We start from the raw sequence: 23,633 nt of genomic DNA on the forward strand, positions 1-23,633 counted from the left end.
ACCAAAGTACCAACTTAGAAGTGTTAAATTTTTCAAATGCCCCTGTGTTTGCAAGACTCGCCACTTGAAGTACAGCCCATGAATTAGCAATAGCAGTGGCACTGGGGAACAGGATAGAATGCAGAGCTTCGGCCCCATCACAGCCTACCAAAGGAAAAGCTGCACTTAAGTTCCCAGGAGGTGAGGGCACATGCCCGTGCTGGTGACTTGTTTTAAAGGCTGGCTACAAGCAGGGCTCATCCTTAGATTCACCACGGACACCTTTCATAACATGACTTACACTTCAGTAGCAGTTGGTGAGTGGGGGACTCTGGGCCACACAACCATGTTGCCTGAGGCACTCAGGGTTCATTCAGCCAGAAATAACTCAGGAGCAGATGCGGTGCTAGGCTGTATGACCACAGAGGTGAAGGACACACAGTGCCTTCAGGGGCAGCAGAAGGATGGAAAGAAAGTGATGTGTGACTTTCAGGTGGAGCCCAGAGAAGGATTTCTCTGTAGAGATTTAGAGGAGGGGTCACAGGTGGAGATGCCTGACTTAAGGGCATCTTAAAGGATGAATAAGACTTCTTTAGAGTACAAGGAGGGAGCTGGTAGAAGAATGTTCAGGCAGAGGCTGTACCACTTGCTTAAACTTATCTAGAGCACAGCTGCAGAGTTTGCAGGGAGTGGAAACTAGAGGTCTCTCGTTGGTTGCCATGTTGAGGAGTGCATGAAATGCTGTGAGCCTTTCCTTTAGCAGTCCTTGCAAATAGAGGTCCATACAGCTCAAAGCCCCCACACTGTTCCGCACCCAAGCTGCCTCATTTCAATAAGAGAAAATGACTTGCCATAGAAACGATCTGTTTTACAAAGTGTGATTGATGAAACTCTGGTCTCATGGTTTCCCATCCTGATGACTGACCCTTGGCTATATACTGTTCCCAAAGTTGTGAGTTTTCCACGTTAGGCTTCTGTGGGTGATTGATAGGACCACAAGGTCCTGGTAAGTCACAGATGTGAAATCTTCATATTAACTTGCTGGGTCTCCCTGTGCCATAGCTTCTCCATGCATCATAAAAACAGATCACCTTTCTTTCCAAAGGGATGGTGCAGCCATTCTGAGCTACCGTGTCCTTGATGGGCCTGAGAAGGCTCCCATTGTTCACACTGATGAGAAAGGGTTTCTGGTGTCGGGCTCTGGAATTGGAGTGTCCACCCTGGAAGTGATTGCACAGGAGCCTTTCGGCACCAACCAGACTATCCTTGTCGCTGTAAAGGTAAGATTGCCTTTCACACTGTCTGTAAAAGCTCAGACGTGACACTCTCTCAGGTGTAAAAGTGATTCACCCTCCAGCTGAGGAATTCTACTTAGGAATTTATCCAAGAACACTTGCAGGCAAAAGCCCTGGCTAGATTGTGAGCCACTGGGTCCAAATGTCCTGGAGAGTTATTGATTCTGCCTAGATTGTTTCATAGAAGGGGAAACTGAGGCACTGTGACATCCACAAAAGGCCCAGAGTCCTAGAGAACAAGCATGCTGATGGTCTCTTCTTCCTGATCACAGGCATTCCCACCACCCACTGCTGCTCAGGTCAGCACAGAGCCTGGACATAGTCAGTTCTTTCTGGTATAAAGTATACTCAGTACCAGACATGCAGATAATTGTATCAACTCTGAGGACATAGTGGCTCATTTTGAATCAGAGAAACTGACTCAGGTGTCACTCAAGGCTACACAGTGTTCGGTGCCTACTGGGGACAGAGACCTCCTCGGGCACCCTGTCACATTGTCACCACCTTCTGGATCCTAGAGGACAAAGCTCACTCAGTCACAGGACGCTTTGATTCAGGCCTGGACTGTAGCTTGTTTTATTTAGTGGGCCAAGCAAATGCAGCCCACCTACTTTTTGAGTGACAGAAAGTACGAGGTGTTCATCATATCCCAGCCCTGCAACAGTTAATCTGGCTTGTGGGCTTTGGATTTTGATGGCCTTGTGGAGGCTTCTTGTCTAGAGTCAGGATGATTGTTTACCTGCCTTTTATCAGAGGTGGCTCTAAGTGTCCCACTGTTGACTTCCATCAGCACCCCTGATGTAGGGGTGTAGGCACATGGCACCTCTTCTCCATCCAGTGGGCATTGCTTCTACTTCACGTGCCCTGAGAACCTTCTCCCACAACTCTGAACATGGCAGCCATGGCACAGAGGGCATTCTGGCCCTGTGAACCATTACCTAAGTTTTCAGTCCTGGATCCTGTCTCACCGAGTCTCTTAGAGGCTGACTAGCTGTATGGGGTGATAGAAACCGTGTTGTTAGGTGGGAACTCTAAAAAGCAAAGTCTTTCTTCCTCACACTCTGAAGTCAGCCCACCTACTAAGTGTCCCTGAAATAGGGACCCACTCGGGCAGGTATCACCAACACCCGAATGCTGTCCTCCAGGTCTCTCCTGTTTCATACCTGAGGATCTCCATGAGCCCAGTCCTGCACACTCAGCACAAGGAGGTGCTGACAGCTCTGCCTCTGGGGATGACTGTGACCTTCATTGTCCACTTCCACGACAGCTCTGGAGACATCTTCCATGCTCATAATTCAGTCCTCAATTTTGCCACTAACAGGTAGGACATAGGCATTTCTTGTTTCCCAAGAAGCTGGGCTTGTGGTATCTGGGTTTCATATATAGGTCCAGATGGGTGATGAAAGAAAGGCAAATGCTATGGAAGGACGACGGAAGGGATGACATGCCACACCACACAGGCCAGGCCTGGAGGCAGCAAGTCCAGTCAAGAGGCAGAGGGAGTGAGGGGGAAGAAAGGCCCAGGCCTTTGTTTGTATGTGACAGGAACTTGTTACTTGATGTCGCTCCCTAATGGGCAGGAAGCAGAGCACACCTACAGAGAGCTGAGACTAGAGGTTTTGTGGAAGGCTCTCCTGTGACCAGGAAAGGAACGTGCAGGGAGATGTAGCATCTGTAGGCACTGTCATCAGTGGATGGAGAACAAGGAACATGCCCCACACTGCATGGACACATGAGAGAGAAGCCACACACTGAACATCTGTGTTACATCTTTCTGGTTCCTCCCCTTGCCCTGTTACATAGGCCCAGAGTAGTCAAGCCATTTGCCCTGAGCTACCAGCTAGAAAGTATGGTTTGAATTTAGCCAGCTCCAAGCATGATTTTCTTAGGCTGACTTAATCCCTGATGCAGCCTCGATCCTGGTGTGAGAAGGAAGAGGGTGACAGGAGGGCCCAGGCTTCAATGTAGCCTGCCAAATGTTTGAGTCTGCTGGATGGCAGTGACTCTCTGTGCACATCTCCCCTCTGACATCAGCATCCTCTGGGTAGTTAGAGATACATTTCTATAGAGGTCAGCACTCCATGATTTTAAAGGTCGGTGGCCACTGTCCTAGGGCATTGTAGAGGTATGAGGGAGACACTTTGGCTGAGGCTGGGGCTTCTTGAACTATCCAGATGTTGGTTACCATTCCAACTTGGCTCAGAACCCTGAAGGACAGGGATAAGGACATTGCATGGCAGGAGCCTGAGCAGGAAACCTAATCCTGTGATTTTGACAAGGTAGCTCATCTCCCCAAGGCACTCCCACCTCTCACACAAAGAATATACCTAACCCATCCATGGAGAGTTCTCACGAGGGTCTCTGTATAACTGCAGGGCACTACTCATAGTACCATCTGTCTATCTGCCTTGGGGGAAGTAGAGCCCAGGTATGGCCACCGTTAGCCATACCATAGAAGTCACTCAGGCCTAGTATGGCCAGAAGTACCTGCTCATAGCAACCATTTTGGAGTCAGCATGGAGGAGGCCTGGATGGAGTCAGACAACATGACCCTCACTCCTACCTGCTCTACGCTCTCCTCTGGCATCCCTCACAATGAGGGTCTCGCAGTTGTGTTAGGAGTGCCTTCCCACTACCAGCCTTGTTTGATCCCGACAACAGATGCACCATATCCGTCCTTGCTCCTGCTTGACAGGACCAGACATACAGCACAGCAGTGCTTGGGCCAGCCACATGGTGAAAGGCAGCCTGCACCTTTTTAGCATGTCCTGTGTGGATCATTTTCTTCCTTGGGCCTCTGCTTCCCTCTTGAGTGTGAGCAAGATGATGTTGGATGATCCGTGCTGAGGGTTGTGTCTCAAGAATGACAAGGAAGGAAGTGTCAAGTCTGTGTCCCTAGAGTAGAGCCACATCTGGGACCACAGTTAGCCCCAGTGTTGCTCAGTAGGTGATAGGGCTGCATACTTTTTCTGTTTTCCCTCTGCCTTCTCTTCTGAGCTTCAGCCCGCCTTTCCCCTGTCCCTAGAGATGACTTCGTGCAGATCGGCAAGGGTGCCACCAACAACACCTGCATCATCCGCACAGTCAGTGTGGGCTTGACGCTGCTCCATGTGTGGGATGTGGAGCACCTCGGCCTCTCCGACTTCGTGCCACTACCTGTCCTACAGGCCATCACCCCAGAGTTGTCTGGAGCCGTGGTGGTGGGTGACATCCTCTGTCTGGCTAGTGTTCTCACTAGCCTGGGAGGTAAGAGGGAAGTGACTGGTTCATGCTAGGGTATGGCACTGCCGAAGATGCTTGGTGCCACATCGTAGGAGTTGTACAGGTGGCTCGGAGGATACTGCCCAAGGGCCACATTCACTCTGCCACTTGGCAATGCCTGTTCATTTGTAGTTAGGTAGCAGTGGAGATGGTATTGGCAGTGCAGCCGTCTGCGTTCACTCTCTAGTGGTTTGCAGCAAAAGTCTGTCCTCCCCTACCTTGGAATTGTACTGCCCAGTAGAATTGTCTAGTCTTGTGGAAGAGTCCTATGCATATACTTTATCACCCAGTTGCCTCTGCAAGCGCATGCTTACCATGTGGCTGATGCAGCGAGGGAACGAATCTGTAATCAGATAGATTGTGGGCTAGTGGAACATACATACATGTCTCTGGGACACCTGAGCAGAAAATGAGTTCCCACATCCCTGTAAGTTATACACAGATACTTGCTTTTTTTTTCCTGATTGGTCCCCTTGCTTTAGTCTCTTTAATTTACTTTCAAAGGAAATTAAGTAGTAGCCAGGTGTGGTACTTACACCTGCAATCCCAACACTGAGGAGGCTGAGACTGGGCGCTTGACATGAGTCTGAGACCAGTCTGATCAGTACAGTGAGTTCCGGGGTAGTCTAGCATGCAGTGAGACCTTGTCTTGAAAAGAGGAAAGAAAGAGGAGATAGGGCAAGGGAGGAAGATAGAAATAAAACTGTTATCTGCTACAGGTAGAAGGATGTTTTTGAATTATATTATTTATTGGGAACAAAGTGGCTGTGTGAAACTGAGCCTTTTTAAAGAGGCATTTAAAGTATGTTATATATATATATATATATATATATATATATATATATATATATATATATATATAAATTATAAAAATGTTACTAAGTCAAGTATTTACAGAGTAAATTTTATCTGTTTAATCCAGATAGCAATTTTATGAATAATCAGTTCATCTGGGCTGGATGATTGTTGTTGTTGTTATGGTTTATTTATTTTTATTTTATGTGTATGAATGTCTTGCCTGTTGCTGGGAATTGAACTTGGGTCCTCTGCAAAGCAGAGCAGAAAGCACTCTTAACCACTAAACAGTCTCTCCAGCCTATGATTTCTTATTTTTATTATCAACACATCGCCAGGTGGTCTGCTCTCTGTTTTTAAAGAGGAAGTGACAGTGCTGGGCAGTGAGATGGGCCCAGAGATACGGCCCCAGCTCACCCGGGACAAAGAATTGGGAAAGGGTCTTGTGAAAACAGATTCCAGATGGGAAGGTACAGGGGGAGCTGGCGCCTCCTGAACAGGTGCAGAGGAAGAGTCGCAGGCGGCCAGAGCTGGGAAGGTGGGAGGACCACTTTATAGGTCTATGTGGATTCCTCCCTGAAGATGAGGAATCCCTCACAGACAGAGGGGAGTGGGGAGCTAGGTTTGGGCTATGCGTCCAAACACAATGGATGATATCTGGGTTTATTCTCTCAGGTGTCTCAGGGACCTGGAGCTCCTCAGCCAGCCATGTCCTCTACATTGACCCTAAGACAGGCGTGGCTATAGCCCGAGATGCAGGGTCTGTGACTGTTTACTACGAGATCGCTGGGCAGCTGAAGACCTTCAAGGAGGTAGGTCTTCGACTGAGAGCAGCCAGGAGCAGTTATGGCCAGCGAACCCTGTTAGAGGCAGTGAGAGCATCAGCGTGTGTCTGTAACTGGACTTGGAGATCCATGTTTGCACTTGGGAGGCTGAGGCAGAAGATTACTTTGAGTTTGAGACCATCCTGGCTTACATAGTAAGACTGACTCAAAACTCAAGCAAGCAAACACACACATACAGCCCACCATTGTATCCCCAGCACATACATCGTCGTATGTATGCCTCCAGATACCAGAACCTGATCATGACCAGATCTCTTTACACGAAGGCATAAGACCTCAGCACCTCCTGCCTATTTTTATTTTGTTTAGTTTCATGGTCTTTTGTTTATGTGTCTGTTTAGAGACAGGATCTTACTGTGTAGCCTAGGCTGGCCTTGAACTGAATCTCCCATGCATCCCTGGTGTTTGTCACCCCCTGTATGTTTGAAATCACCTCTGACTTACAGTAGCTAATTGATGCTATGTCGTGTGAGTGGTTGTTAGCCTGTGCTGTTTAGGAAGTGCCTGTCTCTGCTCAGAACAAATGCACTTTCCCTCTGACTATTTTTGATCTGTTGTTGGTTGAATCCAAAGCTGCCAAAGCAGCAGGTACAAAAGCCTGGCTGTACCTCTGATTCCTCTTTCTTTAAGAAACAAATAACCAGGCCTCCTGCCAGAGCTTATCTGCAGCTGTCAAGATCTAGGAGAATCAGCCACCCACTAAGTGTGAGATGGGAACCAGTTCCCTGTCCATCCCAAGCATCCCTCTCACGTCCAAACCAGCATCGGGGGAGAGATCTGGTCGATTGATTCTACCCATCCACCGACATCCACACTTGTCTGGCAGCCAGCATGATCCTGCAGCCATTGGGGTGGGCATTTCCCCCAGGGAGTTCAGGCATGGGATGGGCAACCCAGTGATTTGGCATCACCTGGCAAAGTATAACTTCCCCCCAGCAAGTCACCTTTGAGTCTTTATGAAAGCGAACAAAACCCTTTCTCTCCAGCCGAGAACAAGTCAATGACCCTAGTCTGGCTGAGTTCCAAACCTGTCTCATTTTTAGAGCCAGCGTGTGCTTTATCGAATCCAGCAGTTTAACCTAATAGTTTACATATTTAGTGCTGTGGTTCAGGCGAGTGGCTGCAGATAGAGGCACTCTGATTAATAAAGCTCTGCTTCACAGAAGAGGTCCCTAAGAATGGTCATGAGAGGAACCAGCAGTCACCAAGGTATATGGGGTTTGAGAGAGAACCCTGGGTGAGCTGGATCATAGGATATGTGTGGGAGGAACCTATGGTCTGGCTTTATAGGCAGATCATGAGGTTCCGGGCTAGGCCAGGAAGCTGGGTGCAGTGGTTTAAGGGTGGCTTTAACTGGGCATACCCACGCAGTGTCACTTCCTGAGAGTCTGAGATTGTAGCAGCATAAGGATTTTAGGGCAACCTAGACTTTCAAGTTATTCTGTCAGTCTGGGTTCAAATCCAAGGTTAACCTGGGCAAGTTCCCTCTGTGCCCAAGGGATACACCACACTGTGATGTAGCATACTTAGCTAACAGGGAGGGAGAAGGTTGGGTGGCACTTAGTATCTGTTCTGGCTGATTTGTGTGTCAACTTAATACATCAGAGAGAAAGGAACCTCACTTGAGGAAATACCTCCATGAGATCCAGCTGTAAGGCATTTTCTCAATTAGTGATCAATGGGAGGGTCCAGCCCACTTTGGGTGGTGCCATCCCTGGGCTGGTGGTCCTGGGTTCTATAAGAAAGCAGGCTGAGTAAGCCATGTTAAGCAAGCCAGTAAGGAGCACCCCTCCATAGCTTCTGCATCGGCTCCTACCTCCAGGTTCCAGCCCTGCTTGAGTTCATGTCCTGACTTCCTCCAATGATGGATTGTGATCTGGAAGTGTAAGCCAAATAAATCCTTTCCTCCCCGACTTGCTTTTTGGTCATGGTGTTTCATCTCAGTAATAGAAACCCTGACTAAGACAGTCTCACAAATGTTTGCTCCTCTGTGTTTGCTGCTAATGTTCCAGTTGGAGAGCAGGGTGTTAGCTTGTTTATGTCAGACTACATAGACTTTGGTTTTAAATCAGAATGATGCAGATCAGAGGCACATAGTGGTGGAGTTGCTGCAGGATGACCTGCTGGTAGACTGGATGGGGTGGTGTGGAGGAGGGCGTGGGGTAACTCTCCCGGATCTGTCCCCACTGACCTGGCATGTGATGGTTCTTTATTCTGAGTGGGGAATAGAAGTAAGGGTGTATGCTGGAGGAAGACAGCGAGTGGATCTGGGAGTGTTTGAAATGGGTGTCACTTCTCTGGCTGAGGTGGGAAGGGCACAGTTGGGTGCTGAGTTTGCAGTCCCTGTGCCCCTTCCTGAAGACTGGGGCTGCACTAGGCTGTCTAGCACAGGGATGGTGCTATACCTTAATGTGGGATATACCTGGATATGGGATGATCATTCAGGAGTAGGCCAGACAGAGAAGGAGAAACTGTGAGAAGACCCATCATGGACAGAAAAAAAAAAAAAAAGAAAAGTGGAAGTGGTGGGCACTTCTGTTGGTCCCTTGGGCAGCAGCTACTCCTGGAAGGAAGCAGTACAGTGACTGGAAGTATTGGTAAGGCCAGAGGTACCGTGGCCCCCCATATGGTGGGGCTGTGAGCTGTCCCACCAGGAAAGGGAGCCTTTCCTGCTGCCATGACTTTACTGCACAAAAGGGACCCACAAGAAGAGCCTCCAAAGCACTTGCCCCTACCAGAAAGGGTGATCAACATGCTAGCCAAAGAGGGGCATAGGCCTGTGGTTCTTACAGAGAAACATAGAGGGGCATCCCAGTAGAAGAAAGTCTGCACAGGGGATAGAGTATGCACAAGAGGTACCAGGTGGGGTACAATACCAGGTGGAGTACGTCCTGGCAGGCTGGCCTCTGGGGGAGCCTTATTCTGTACACATTTGGGTCTGATTGATCCATTCTGAATAAGGATCTTCTGTCCTTGTGACAGATTAGTTAACCAGATCTGTGAGCAGAGGAAAGATGATGGCAGGAGTATGTGGCCTGCCTTGGACCACTAAGTGGGTTCAGCCTGCTGTTAGCCCTGGCCTTGCTGCTGATCCAGTTCTGCCAGGTGCCCTGGCTCTACCTCCTGCCTTGGCTTTGATATCAGATCTAGCTTTGCTCTCATAGGGTGGGAGAGTTGGGATGACCTGTTAGGGCTCTGACAGGTAACCCTGCCACACTCCGACCAGGATGTAAGCTGTGAGCTCATTAGATTGTGTTGCCTGGGGTGTAGGTGATACAAGCTACAAGTAAGGTCATGAAAAATGCCCAGCACAAGCCAGCATGCACTCGTCGCTCAGCACAACTGACTTGTTTCCCTAGATAGTGGTCGGCACCCCTCAGAAGATTGTGGCCCGTCGCCTCCACTCTGCCCAGACCAGTATCCAGGAAGCCACAGCCTCCAAAGTGACTGTCAGCGTGGGAGACAGGAGCTCTAACCTACTTGGTACAGGATGAGCAGGCCATGGGCATTTGGGGAGACTTGGGGAGCGGGGAGTAGCCTCTGTGCCCTTTATCTGTTTGGGTTTTGTTGTTGTTTTGTGGTGTTGGGGATTGAGCTCAGGGCCATAACACACCACAAGCACATGCTATACCACCAAGCAATACCCCCAGCCCTCTTTTTCTTATTCAGACTCACCTCTAACTCCAGAGAGAGCCTTCAGCCCCCGCTCATCCACTCCTTGCAGCTCTAAGAAACACGAGGCCTCCATAAGCCAAAGCGTGAAAGGTGCCTTCATAAGAGCACAGCTCCAAGAAACTGCCTGGGCTGAGTCAGAGCTGTGATTGCAGCCCTAGGGCATGAGCAGAGCAAGCCACAGTCCACTGCAGCTGATGGTAGAAACTAATGACATCGCAGGCTGGTGGCTGGTTTTGATTTTTATAATTACCTCTCCCTAGTCATGCATAGAACATTCCATCTCACTCTTCGCCTGTGACAGCCCTGGACAGCAAGTGCCAGAAATAAATATGTCGATACAGATTGTTTTTAACCACTTAACGGATGAATTAAGTTCCACTATTCTCATTGTGATTAATGGGGTACATTTACTACATCATGGAAATGCTGTTTTCCTCCTTTAGTGCAAGTGGGAAAATAGTCTACTGTTGCCAGAACTATGTGCAGCGTGTTTATAGAGAGCCTCTGTCCTCCCAGTGTGCAGAAGCAAATGGCCAATGGCCATTTCTCCTTGCTGATTACAGGTCATCAGTAGATTTCCTGTCACCATGCCCTCTGTGCAGGCTCAGCGCTCATGCTGGAATCCCCATCTCCAGTCGCTCATCCTCTGGGTCAGGATCCTTATGTTTAATGAAAGACATAGTACCTTCAGCGAGCCTCATTGACTGCTGAGCTCCCTGAATGGGAACAGGATTGGATGGATACTGGTGCTGTGCACCCCTGTCCCGCTCTGTAGGGCCTGCTCCCTCATTTTAGTTGGTGATGGCTGTGGTAGCCTTGTGCTTGGCCCAAGCCCTTCTCATCTCATCACTGCCCCTGTGCCTTTAGGTGAGTGCTCCCCTGCCCAGCGAGAGGCCATTGAAGCCTTGCACCCTGAGTCCCTCATCAGCTGCCAACTCCAGTTCAAGCAAGATGTCTTTGACTTCCCTGCTTGTGATGTCTTCACCGTGGAACCAGGATTTGATGCTGCTCTGGGTAAATTTGCAAAGAATTTAAAATGCAGTGAATGCCAGCTGGATATCTGGGTCCTAAGTGTATACTACACAATGGCCATATGTCCAGATAGGCAGAGGTTGTTGGGAGTCCAGCCTGGCGTTGTTAGGCTATAATCTCTGTTACTACTCTATGCCTGCCAAGGAGGAGTCGCCTTTGACATCACCTCTACTCTGCAGAGCTCAGCTCCAAACCCAGACTGGAGTCTTTTTCTATAATCCCATCACTCAGCTTTGAATAGAGGCTTATACCCTTCTAAACCCTCCTCTCTAGACTGAGGATGCCCTGTCCTCCACTGCCTGCATAGAGCAAGTGAGAGGTGACTGGCATCATATGAAATAGTTGTGAGCAATATTTGAGCATGCTAAGACACAGCCACTCCAAAGCTCAGGACACCAGAGTGGTTGGGCTGACGACCAGCACTTTAGGCTGGCAAGCCTGCCTGGCCCCACTGCATGGCATGGAATGCTTCTGGCTGACAGGGTGCAGGTGTATGGCAGATGGATGATTGGTATCCTGGCCTCACCAGCATCTAGCACAGAGGAGGTCCTTGTTGAACAAGGAAGTTTACTCATCTAGACACTTCTAGTTGTGTGTCGTTGATGGAGTCTAGCCCATGTGTCCAGATTCCAGGTTGCCCAACTGCCTGAGGCCCTGCTCATTAATACCGGGCTCATCTGCCCTGGGCCAGGCACTAAGGACAGGACAGGACAGGACAGGACAGGACAGGACAGGACTAGACAGTGGTTGTCAACACAACCTTCTGCTGCACCTGGAACAGGGGCATCTTGAAGTCAGCTCTAGCTTGACCTGTAGCCCAGGGTTGGATCATGTGTACCATTATCTGCCCTTGCTCTGGACCAGGTTGCCTGGGGCTTGTGCTACAGAGCTGGCCCAAACATGATGCCTGTCCCAAGAGTACTATTCAGTGCAAACCTCATCATCAGAGAATTCTGAGAAAGTGAGAGGACCACTGGTTACAGAGAAGGTGTCCAGGCTGGCCCGGGGCTCTGAAGGGGTATTCCTAGGAGGACTCCTGGAGGAAGTAGCTTATTAGCTGTCTCTCAAGTGTGTCTTGGAGTTCCCTTGTCATAGAGTAGGGCCAAGGTGGGGGATCTGTGCACACATATAAGAACAAGACTTCTCTCCACAGGCCAGTACCTCTGCTCGGTTACTATGCACAGGCTGACAGATAAGCAACTGAAGCACTTGAACATGAAGAAGACATCACTGGCAGTCACCGCCTCCATCCCCAGCAGCTATACCTCTGTAGAGAAGGTGGGAGCTGAGGTCCCCTTCAGTCCAGGGCTCTATGCCAACCAGGCAGAAATCCTTTTGAGCAACCACTATACCAGCGCCGAGGTCAAAGTCTTTGGTGCTGTGGAGATTCTGGAAAACTTGGAGGTAAGCTGCTGTGGGGGCTTTGGGTCAGGCCAGAGCTGGTTCAGGTTAGGATTTAGAGTTGTGAGGCTAGGGTTAGGGCTCAGACGAGGGTTGGCTTCAGGCTTAAAGGTAGAAATATTTTTAGTTGCCTGGTTTACAGACTAGGCTTAGTGTTAAAGGTTGGGCTTAACAGTGTAAGATATTAGAGGCTAGGATTAGCGGCTGTGGTTAGTGATTAGGGTTAGAATGTGCTTTGTACAGTTAGTGCAGGAGTTAGTGCATTCTGATTCAGGGTACCCTGTTCCATGTTGGGATAGGCCACTGCTGTACACGTTTTACAGTTACTGTCACTTCCTCCTCCTCCCCTCCTCTGCCTCCTCCTCTTCCTTCTCTTCCTCCTCTTCTTCCTTCTCTTCCTCCTCCTCCTCTTCCTCCTCTTCTTCCTTCTCTTCCTCCTCCTCCTCCTCTTCCTCCTCTTCTTCCTTCTCTTCCTCCTCCTCCTCTTCCTCCTCTTCTTCCTTCTCTTCCTCCTCCTCCTCCTCCTCTTCCTCCTCTTCTTCCTTCTCTTCCTCCTCCTCCTCTTCCTCCTCTTCTTCCTTCTCTTTCTCCTCCTCCCCTCTCCCTCCTCTTCCTCCTCTTCTTCCTCCTCCTCCCCTTCTTCCTCTTCCTCCCCTCTTTCTCTTCTCCCTCCCCCTTCCTCCTCTTCATCTTCTTCCTCTTCCTCCTCTTTGTCTCCTTCTTCCCCTTTTCTTCTGGCTGATATATGACTGGCCTCTGAGGCTTCAGTCCAACAAGCCTACAGGGAGAGCTCTGATGTGTGGTTGGAGGAACCCTGTAGCCTGCTTCTCTTGTCTTGCTGTGGTTAACTGCTCACAAGAGAAGAAGACGAGGTATATAGTTGCTGTGGCAGCCTGATGGGCTAGAGATGCTGCTTTGTGGGGACTTGGTTTTAGGTGCTACTTTGGGTTGGCTAACATTTTTATGCTCAACTAGAATTCAGTAATATTGATCATGCCCTCTTTAGCAGATTCTGAATGTGGGTCATGCTTCAGGGTATCAGGGCCCACCTGGTCCTGGGAGAGAAGTCCAGCATATGTGGTTAGAAGGGTGTGTCCAGAGATGAGCTGGACACCTGCGGTCCCACCTGTGGGACACTACAGTGTGCACTCCCTGCAGAGCATGCCTCCTCAGCACTGCCTTCTTCCCAGGTGAAATCCGGATCCCCGGCAGTGCTAGCCTTCGTGAAAGAGAAGTCATTTGGGCTGCCCAGCTTCATCACGTACACAGTTGGTATCTTGGATCCCACAGCTGGCAGCCAGGGCCCTCTGTCCACTGCCCTGACCTTCTCCAGCCCTGCCACTAACCAGGCCATCACCATTCCAGTCACTGTGGCCTTTGTGTTGGATCGTCGTGGGCCTGGTCCCTGTGAGTTATAGATGAGACATCAACTGACCCAGATCTGGACAGGGAAAGCTGGGGCAGGGGGCCTTGGGTATTGGTGGGCACCTACAGCGTGAAAGTTGAACAAGTCAGAAACAAAAAATGTCTCTCAAAGTGGCAGTCTCTTTCTGTCACCAGTGCCACAATACTTCCCTTGTCACCACATCCTCAGCAAAGCCCTGTGCTCAAAATCCTGCCATGGCTCCATCTCTCAAGTGTAAAGCCCACATCCCTGCAGTGACCCCTGAGACCCATATGGTCTCTCCTGCCCATTCATAACTCGCCTCCCCCTACGCTTCCTGATCCAGCACCAACCTGTTTCTTGCCTGTTTCTGGAACACGAGACCCCAGTCAGAGTCATTGGCATCACTGTTTACTCTGCATACAATGTCATTTCCCATTGACCTATGTCCTCAACTGTCTCAGACTGCCCGTCAAGCATCACCTCTTGGTTAACACAGGATTAGACTCTCCTCCCTCCAACCTACTCTCCAGACATGTGTTGGCCTATGGAGAAGTAACATTATTCATGACTGGGACTCCTGCCCGACTGCCCCAGGAAGTCCAGTGTGAGGACAGTTCTTTGCTCAGGGCCCTCCTGATGCCAGGAGCTACTCACTTCCTACCCAGCTGTGTACAGACTTGTCCTGCTTCAGCTGCCTGTGGGCATGCAGAGGATGCAGGGCATGGAGTGAGGGCCTTGCAGTCTGGTGTCTCTCTACCAGGAAGTACTTGGGGACAAGTAGAGAGTGTAATAACACTGTGACATAGGCAGCAGGGATCTGGGATTCAGGCCACTCCACAGAGGTGGATAGCTTTGGGGCAGAAGTGCTGCCCACCTGCACCCTGGGGCTCTTAGGAAGGAGTCAGAGCAGGAGCTCCTATTCTGTGAGCCTCTGGCCCACCAATTGCTCAAGCTTTAAAGCTCACAGGGCATCTTCCAGAACTGCCTCTCTTTCTTTGGAACAACCTGGCTGCCTCCTTGACAGAAAGGACACCAAAACCTGATGTGCCAAGCTGGTACCTAAGGATACTTTCTGGAAAGGACAGAGATGGCCAGGGGAGACAGAAGGAGATGCTGCCCTTGTCTAGACACCTCACATCTAAGACAGACTCGCCCCTGCATCCCAGGCAGTAGGACATGGTGAACCATGCAGATGTCTAGTGGCACAGGCCCTCAGGGGACCCAGCTATGGCTCTGGCATTTTGATGTCTGTCTTTGTCCTGTTGCAGATGGAGCCAGCCTCCTGTCACACTTCCTGGACTCCTATCAAGTCATGTTCTTCACCTTTTTTGCTCTGCTGGCTGGGACAGCAGTCACCATTATAGGTGAGGCCAACCTCATACCCCTTTCTCCACCCCACACCCTCTCACCCTACTCACTCTCACCAGCCTCTACTCTTGCAGCCTACCATACAGTCTGTGCACCCCGGGAACTTACTTCACCCCTGGCCCTCACGCCCCGTGCCAGCCCTCAGCACAGCCCCCACTGTGAGTACCTCAGCCACAGGCATAGCCTAGAACGCCTCCACTAGAGTCATCTCCTGGGAAAGGGTGGGATCCAGGCCCTGAACCCTAGATTTCACAGCCTGTGTCAGAGCAAAGGAGACAGAGCTGAGCCCCAGGGACAAATGTGCCAGGGGACAAGGGTGTCACGCGGACTCAGAGGCATCCATCCCCAGCAGGCTGTGGGATGGGAGGAGTTGGTAGAGACAGTGTTGTCTACGCAGGGGAATTCCAGAACAGACAGGCAGGGCTACCACTGAGAGGTCAGGTTGGGATGGGAGGATGGAGACTCTACGCTGTCCTCATGAGAGATACTCCCACAGAGAAAGATCGGAAAGCCCACTGCTTTCAGTAATCTATTGGTCTGTGATGACCTAAGGTCTTGGTCACCCTCTACAGTTCCTGGGGTTCCTTTCTCTAAGAGTCCTCTGGAACTGGGCAGTGCCCAGTAGCCCTTTGTCTCCTGACTCCCATTTGGCCTGTGTAAGAGGCCCTGGAGCTAGTGTCTGCTCATCTTAGTGTTAGAGGACAGTTTTATGGCCAGAAGTGCACACACACGCACGCATGCACACCCTGTTATCAGAGCCTCTTCCTGTTGTCTCTGGTCTTGAAGTCAGGACTCCTGAGTATCCTAGCATGCTGGGTGGTTAGCTGTCCTCATGGCTTTGGCTTGGTGCACAGCTGTTCTGCTGCAGTCCTTTCTGACTCTTCCTCCTAGTGTTTGTTGAAGTTACCATAGGGAGGGTCTTAGTGACTAAGTTCCTTTCACTTGCCTCCAGGTCCTTGTTACAATAGCATTGTGCTCAAGAGTCTGGTTCTTCCATTCTCTGGGCTCCGTGGAGAGATAGCAGGATGTGTCATGTGACCCACCCCAGACTACTCTGACTGAGCTCAGGAAGGTCAGAGGTCATGTTCCAGGCTAAGTGGATATAAATACTTATGAACCCTACACATCCCAGTAAATCTCATCCACACCCTCCACAGGATTAGCCCACGCTAGCTCATAAGGTATTCATTGGAGACAGAAGGCTGCTGGGTACAGAAGCACAGGTTGGGCAGTGGACTTTCCCGTGCCTCCCCTGCCCCTGTCAGTTTCTGCTGCCCTACGTATAAGCCCCTGGCATGCCATGGGCACACACTGAGGAGTATAGTGGGGATATTGGCTATTTATTCCTTCATGCTCACGTCCCTTTCCTCCCCAGATCTTGCCTCATCTCCGGCTGCTTTCAACACACTGCCTTCTGGTCGCAAAGCCAGCCCTCCCTCAGGGCTCTGGAGCCCAGCCTATGCCTCTCACTAGGCAATGTGCAGGGCTGGTATTACTACACGGCTGAACTGACACCTGGATAGAAGGGTCACTGTCATTTTCACACCGGGGTGAGACCACGCCTGGGCCCGAGGCCATCCTCACTGCCCTGGCCGTGCTGAATCACTGCCTGATTCACACAAGCAAGGGATTTTAATTTGTTTGCTTTTAAATCTCTTTCCCAGTCTTGAGGGCCAGGGCTTCCTGGTTCCCTCCTTCTCATGTGGTGTGCAGGGTTTGGGGGTGCTGCTTAATCTTGTGTTTGTTCTGCTCGAGGAAGCTCGCTTCCCTGTTCATGGCTTTTGAGTACTGGGAGCTGTTTCTACATCATCTACAGATAATGTCACTGTAGTGATCTCAGGGAAAGGATTTTCTCATTACTCCTGGGGTTTTTGTGGTGTTTGGAATAGAACCCAGGGTTTCATACCTGCTTGGCAATTGCTTGTCCATTGGCACATGCGCACACCAGCCCTTTTTTGTGGGTTTTTGTTGTTGGTTTTTTTGTTTTTTTTTTTTTTTTCATGAAAACTCACTCTTCTCCTTATCCTACTGCTGCTAGGAAATGTGGGGGGCAAGCAGATGTGGATGTCCCCTAGGGGACACCATGCCCAGAGCCCTGTGCTGACTGAGCCTTCTTACTGTGATAGTTACTGAGCCTCAGCAGAGTGGCCCTCCCTTCAGAGCCCCGGGAGGTCTTGTTTCAGCAGAAGGGCTTCTGTCACCAGTATTGGAATACCTCTCGCTCTCCCTGAGGCGGCTTGGAAATAGCCACAGCATCATCGGCCCTGCCCTGTACCTGGCAGGGATCTTCTGATCTCTGGGTTTGTTCTGAGATGCTGCTGTGACTTGTGGAGCAGAGAGACCCAATGTCATCTGCTCATCTGCCTTGGAAGACAGAATGCAGTACCTCAGCGGATCTGAGCCACCCGATTGGCCCTCCTCTCCTCCTCCTCTGCCACCAGCACTCACCTCCCTAGCCCAGGAACAGAAGAGGATGCCTTGGGAATACGATGCGTCTTCATGTCCAAGCTCAGGGACATGGCCTCTGCTTCAGGTCCAGGTGCTGTGGTGCTGTCAGAACGAGCCAGAGACTCACCTCCAAGTGGACGTGTATGGGCACCACGTCACCAAGAGTTGTTTGCCTTTGAAGGTCATGTGTGATCCTTTGAGGCTGAGCCACAGGATAGACTTTCTGGAGGTGGGGATAGAGTCTTTGTGCCCAGCCGGCCGCTCAATCTCCCCCCAGAGCTGTTAATGGAGTCTTCCCTGCATTTGTTTAATAAAGTTCTGTGTAGTTTCTTAAGGATGCGGTGGTTCTTGTACTGACTCTGCCTGGGTGTTTACTATGATGGCCTGTTTCCAGTGGTGCCCTTACCTCCTCTCTGGCCATGGGGTCTCTCTACCCTGGAGACAGGGTCAGTAGCAGGACCTTGTCTGCAGTAGTACCGCACAGTCTCCCTTCCCTCCACTTCCTGCCAGTCCTCTCAGGCACCTGTCATTCTTCCTTCTCCTTCCTTCATTGTCATCTATAATGTCTGTCTTTCCCCTTAAAATGGCCTTTCTCTGTCCTCCCCCTCCCCCCCACCCAGCTATACTCCCAAGATCTTGAACACCTCAAAGGACCAGTTCTCTGCCCCCCTCCCCCACCACACGCCCTTGGTCTGGCCTGCCTTCTCGGAGCCCTCATGGGCCCCACCCTAGCCAGCACTAGCCCTGTCACATTCCTCATGGGACCTGCCCTGTCACACCAAAACAGGATTCCGCTAGGCCCTGCTCTGTGCCCTTGTCTCCCTGTGCTTTTTTCTCTCCCTCTTTCCCTGCCTCATGCCACATTGGAAGTGGGAGGAGAGGGGAGTAGGGGCTCCTCAGACTCAGGGACCTGCTTCCACAGCACTGCCCATGCTGAGAGCACCAAATGGCCACCACTTCACTTCCCAAATCGGACCTCCGTGTGAGTGAGTGGTGACGGGTGTCATTCTCATAGCTCCTCAGGACACTGTACACGAGAAGATCTAGACAGCATTATCAGATTGCTGAGTGTGATTGGTATTGTACCTACTGTACGCATGCCTGCCTGGTTCACGGTGTTGGTGTTGCCCTCAGGTAAGACCCCTCTGAAACAAAAGATAGCTACCAGGATCCAAGGAGCAAGGACATCACATCCAGACATGGCAGGGTCTAGAACAGAACGAAACTCCTGTCTCCTAATGACTGAAGGCGCTCTTCTCAGGGCTCAACAGGCAAATTCACCATCTCCATCACTAAGGTCGGAGCCACTTCTGTCCTGTGGCTAGTGAGTGCAATGAATGGTCATATCTTGGGTGCCTCTAGATGCCATGAAGCTGATCACTGGCTCCTCCCAGATGAAGCAAAAGGATTGTAGTGTCCACCAGCCACCTTTGTTCTGGGGCACTGGGCTTCCTCCTTCTCTCCACCTGGAACACTGGGGTCCTGATAAGTGCTGGCCATTAAGCTCCCTTTCTCCAGGGGCCAGCAGCCTTTCAAAGCACGTTGGGGGAACACAGCCAGATCTCTGTACTAGCAAACCTGACTGGGCATGCTGACAGCCCGGAGGGACCCACACAGCTCCACTGGATTCCGAAGCCAGCAGAGCAGCTCTCACTGCCTGAAGGTGCTAGGAGATGCTTTTAGCACCAAGAGTACAGAATTGCAAAGAGGTATTTTTCTCTCAAATTCTTGTTTGAACAAAAATTAACCCTCCAAGTGTTTGTTGCTCTTTGTCTGCATGCTCACCTGTTTGGCACATTGGGGGTCAGTCTGCTTCCTATTGCTGTGTTAAAACTCCATGAAGACTGTCTTGACGAGGAAAAGGTTTGTTTATTTATTTTATAACCTATTTTATAGGTTATAGTCCATCACGGAGGGGCATCAGGGCAGGAACTCAAGGCCATGTAGGAACAATGCTTACTGGCTTGTTTTCCAGAGCTTTCGCAGCTCAGCCTTTTTTATTTTATTTTATTTTACATTCCAAGACCGCACGCCCAGGTAGCAAACCCTACTGTGGGCTGGGCCCTCCCACATCAATCAGGAAAATGGCCCCACCATACTTGCCTACAGGCAATCTGATGGAGGCATTTTCTCAAGGTTTCCCTCTTCCCACATGACTAACTTGTATCATATTGACAAAAAAAAAAACAAAAACAAAAACAAACAAAACAAACCAAAAAAACTGTGCAGCACACTGCTGGCTAAAAACCCTTCATCTTGAGTCTGAAATGGGGACAGGGTTGAGCAGTAGTATCTAAGTTGATGAGGACACCTGGGACCTGGAGATGGGGCAGGAATGCAGGTCTGTCTCACTGCAGTGCTCACTTGACCAGCAAAGTGGCCTTTAGCAGATGGCTTCACCAAGAAGACGCAAGTGGCAGAATGCATCTCTCTTTCCAGCCTCTTGGGCTTCCCATGTGGCTGCCTCTCCAGAGAATGTTTGTAGGTCTTCCTACCCGGAAGAGGTGCATGTTGGCCTATGTGATAGGTAGATGTGGTAAAGTTCTGTCCCAAGGTTCTGCCATGGACAGAAAACCCCATGGTGGTAGAATGGACAGATGAGTCTCAGGTGTTCTGTCCCCATCATACCTGAGAAAGCAAAGCGACTGCTCAGGAAGACCATGTGGCCAGAAGGAAATTATTCACCAAATGAGAAAGAAGAATATCTTGTTATTACATCTATCTATTTGAGGGAGTCAGAGGACAACTTAGAAGGCAGTGGTTCTGTCCTTACATCATGTGAGGTCTAGGGAGTCACCCAGGTCACCAAGGGTTGGCAGCAAGTACCTTTGCTCTCTGAACCATCTTCCTGGCCTGAGAAAATAAGGGGAAAATGTTTGTTTCACAAAAAATTCATAAATAATTAAAATTTTTTGATAAAATTCCACATTAAGATTTCCTTTGGCTTGATGATTTGATTATTTTATTGAGGCAGGGTCTCACTGAGTGGCCTTGGATAGCTGGGAACTCATTCTGTAGACTAGGCTGGCCTCAAACTCACAGAGATCCGCTTGCCTCCTGAGTGCTGGATAAAGGTGTGCACCACTTTTCTTGGCAATTTCTTTTCATAAACGAAAGCAGTGGGAGAACACGGAGCGTGTGACAGACTTGATGGCCACCATGCTTTGGGCGCCCGCCTCACTCTGTACACACTTACTTGCTGCTACAGTCGAGGGCTTCTGAAGTTGGTGAGGTTTGGTTTTGTTTTGGTACTTTTTTGCTTTTTTTTTTTTTCCATAAAAGCAGACTGGAAACTATGACTTAAATCTCATTTAGCATCTGCCTTCTGTCTCATTTTTCTTATTAACTAATAAATTTGGACCAAATTTTTCAAGCAACTTTTATTATTTTTTTCAAAGATTCATTTTTATTGTTATTATTTTTTATGTATTCGGCTGTTTTGCTTGCATGTATGCCAGTGTGCCATGGATGTGCCTGGTGCCTACAGAGGCCAGAAGAGGGCATTGAGTCCCCTGGAAGTGAAGTTGGCATGGTTGTCAGCAGCCATGTGGGTGCTGAGAATTGAACCCAGTCCCTCTGGAAAAGCAACCAGTGTTCTTAATGACTGAGCCATCTTTCAGCATCTGCTTTTTTTTTTTTTTTAATTGTATGTGGGGTGATGTACTATAACTGCAGGTGCCTGTGGTGGTCAGAGGTCAGCAGATTCTCTGGAGCTGGAGCTATAGGCGGTTGTGAGTCCCCTGATAGGCGATGTATAGAACATAATTCAAGGCCTCTGCAAGAGCAGTGCTCACTCTAACTGCCGAGCTGAACTCCATGTGGCCCCTGTCAATTCTTGCTTGGTACTGGTTTGTGGTCTGTTCTAGACCCTGAGCAAGAAAAGGGAAGGAAAGCTCACATTGCACACCAAATACTGAGAATCTTCAACAGTGGCACACAGTGAGTTCACAGAGCAAGCTGGAGCTTTGCATGTTGATATTTTCATAAAGTAGTCTGTCTCCAAAAGAATTTAATTAATTAATTAATTAATTAATTAATTAATTAATGCATTAATGTATTAATGTATTTGGGTGCTAGGGCTGCCACAGACATGAGGTGTGAGGCAGGGGCATAGACACCATCGCATGTTCCTCAAGACATCATCAGTTCCCCCAAGGAACTGATGAAGAGCTGAGTTCTATTTTTTCCATTTATTAATTTCGCGTCCCACTATCAGCCCCCTCCTCCCAGAACTCCCTCACACAGATCCTCCTTCCATCTCCCTTCCCCTTCTCTGAGAAGGGAGAGCCTCCCCTTGGGTCATCCCAAATCTCCTCTCACCCACTTGTGTTGCCTCCCCACACGTAAACAAATGGAGTCACTGCAGGACTAGGCATAGCCTCTCTCAGACAAAGTAGCCCAGATTGGGGAATGGTATCCACAGGCAGGCAACAGATTCAAGGTCAGCCCCTGCTCCAGTTGTTGGGAACCCATATGAAGACCAAGTAGCACATGTGCTACATATGTGCAGGGGACACCTGTCTAGCCCATGCTCACTGTTTGGTTCAGTCTCTGGGAGCCCCCAAGGGTCCAGGTTAGTTGACTCTGTTGGTCTTTCTGTGGAGTCCCTGTCTTCTTTGGGTCCCTTAGTACTTCTCTCAACTCTTCCACAAGACTTCCTGAGCTCTGTCTAAGGTTTGGCTGTGGATCTCTGTATCTGTTTTCATTGGTTTCTAGGTGGAGTCTCTCAGAGGACAGCCTCTAGACTCCTATCTGCAAGCATAACAAACAATATCGCTAATAGTGTCAGGGATTGGTTCTTGCCCATGGGGTGGGTCTCAATTTTGGCCAGTCATTGGTTGGCCATTCCTTCTGTCTCTGCTGTATCTTTTTCCTGGCATATCTTGTAGGCAGGACACATTTTGGGTAGAAGGTTTTGTGGGTGGGTAGCTGTCTTTATCCACTTCATATCCATATCCATATCCCCCACTGTTAGGAGTCTCAGCTAGAGTTGCCCCCATAGCATCCTGGGGCCTCCCCAGTCCAGGTCTCTGGCACACCCTAGAGATGACCCCCGCCCTGAGCTGAGTTCTTAACATGGAGCCAGCATCACAGAGCGAGGAGGAAGGAACCTAAGCCTGATGGTGGCTTGGGACTGGCTATTACTTTGTTAAGTTTTATGTTGTATGTAATTAGCAAATAAAAGTTTGTGGAAGATTTCAGCAGCCGCCTCATCAGGTGACCACCTTCATTTACTGAAATGAGCATCTTAGTGTTCACTGAAAGCAAATAAAAGCAAATTATAAAATCCAGGAAACTGAAAACCAAAGACCGATCACTTAGCCATTTCCCAACACAGGGGCTTTGTTGAGTTCTCAGTGGAGGCCAGGTGAGCTGGGGGGCCAGACAGCAAGGTGTGGGGAGCAGTCTGCACATTTCCAACTGAGCCTTAGTTTCCCTCCTTCCTAAGTTTTCTGTGTAGGTCTCATGGTTTGAATCTTAAATATCCCATCAGAAACCACATAGTAAAGACTTAGTTACCAGCCTGTGGCACTCACTGCTGGGAGGTAGTACAATCTACAAGAGGAGGGCCCAAAGGAAGCAAGTTAGGTCCCTAGGGGCATACTCTGAATGGGTTGTAGGGGCCCTGTTTCTATCCCTCTCCACCTTCTCTCTCTCCTCACTCCCTCCTCCTTCCCTCAGTGTGAGATGAGCTGCTTTGCTCTACCATGAGTTACCACTGTCTCCTTCATCCCTGACCTACCACAGTGAGTCATGTGTCATGAACTATAGCCACGAGCCCACATGATCCTGTCTACCTTGTAAGCTGCTGTCATGTGGTGATAGAAGAGCCTGTATTGAAGATGCATTTTCCTTCTTCCTCCTCTTTGGGGGCTCAAGATAGCCACCCCAGTTTCTGAAGCCCCAGTACTCTCTTCAGGAGAACACTCTTGTTCTTTGAGTGGTTCCCTGAGCCACTTATCAGACAAACAAAAGTAAGTCAGTAACCAACCCACCAGTCCTGACTTGTACAAGGCTAGACAGGTGGGCTAGATAGATGTACCCACAGGGGCAGCTGGAGAGGGAGCCAGTGCAGTTCTCAGAATGCACTGCAGATAAGACCCACTCCATAAAATTCCACATGATTTCAGGCCGAGTGGGTTATTT

At 49.7% G+C, this 23,633-nt stretch overlaps 1 protein-coding gene across 1 annotated transcript in view; it reads left to right on the top strand.

Annotated features, from left to right (window-relative positions):
• Positions 1-17,820, top strand: part of Nup210 (nucleoporin 210) — a 101,676-nt gene extending 83,856 nt beyond the window's left edge. Inside the window, exons 30-40 of the mRNA XM_085840295.1 lie at positions 1,085-1,259; positions 2,420-2,595; positions 4,300-4,520; positions 6,006-6,142; positions 9,535-9,658; positions 10,718-10,864; positions 12,036-12,286; positions 13,474-13,690; positions 14,939-15,034; positions 15,113-15,196; positions 16,414-17,820. Of these exons, the coding sequence (XP_085696421.1) occupies positions 1,085-1,259; positions 2,420-2,595; positions 4,300-4,520; positions 6,006-6,142; positions 9,535-9,658; positions 10,718-10,864; positions 12,036-12,286; positions 13,474-13,690; positions 14,939-15,034; positions 15,113-15,196; positions 16,414-16,511 (1,726 nt within the window). The 3' untranslated portion in view covers positions 16,512-17,820. The remainder of the gene's footprint in view (positions 1-1,084; positions 1,260-2,419; positions 2,596-4,299; positions 4,521-6,005; positions 6,143-9,534; positions 9,659-10,717; positions 10,865-12,035; positions 12,287-13,473; positions 13,691-14,938; positions 15,035-15,112; positions 15,197-16,413) is intronic.
• Positions 17,821-23,633: the final 5,813 nt, after the last annotated feature.

Source organism: Mus caroli, unplaced genomic scaffold (genome assembly GCF_978045245.1).
Source record: "Mus caroli unplaced genomic scaffold, Mus_caroli_1 scaffold_7, whole genome shotgun sequence".
NCBI lineage: Eukaryota > Metazoa > Chordata > Mammalia > Rodentia > Muridae > Mus > Mus caroli.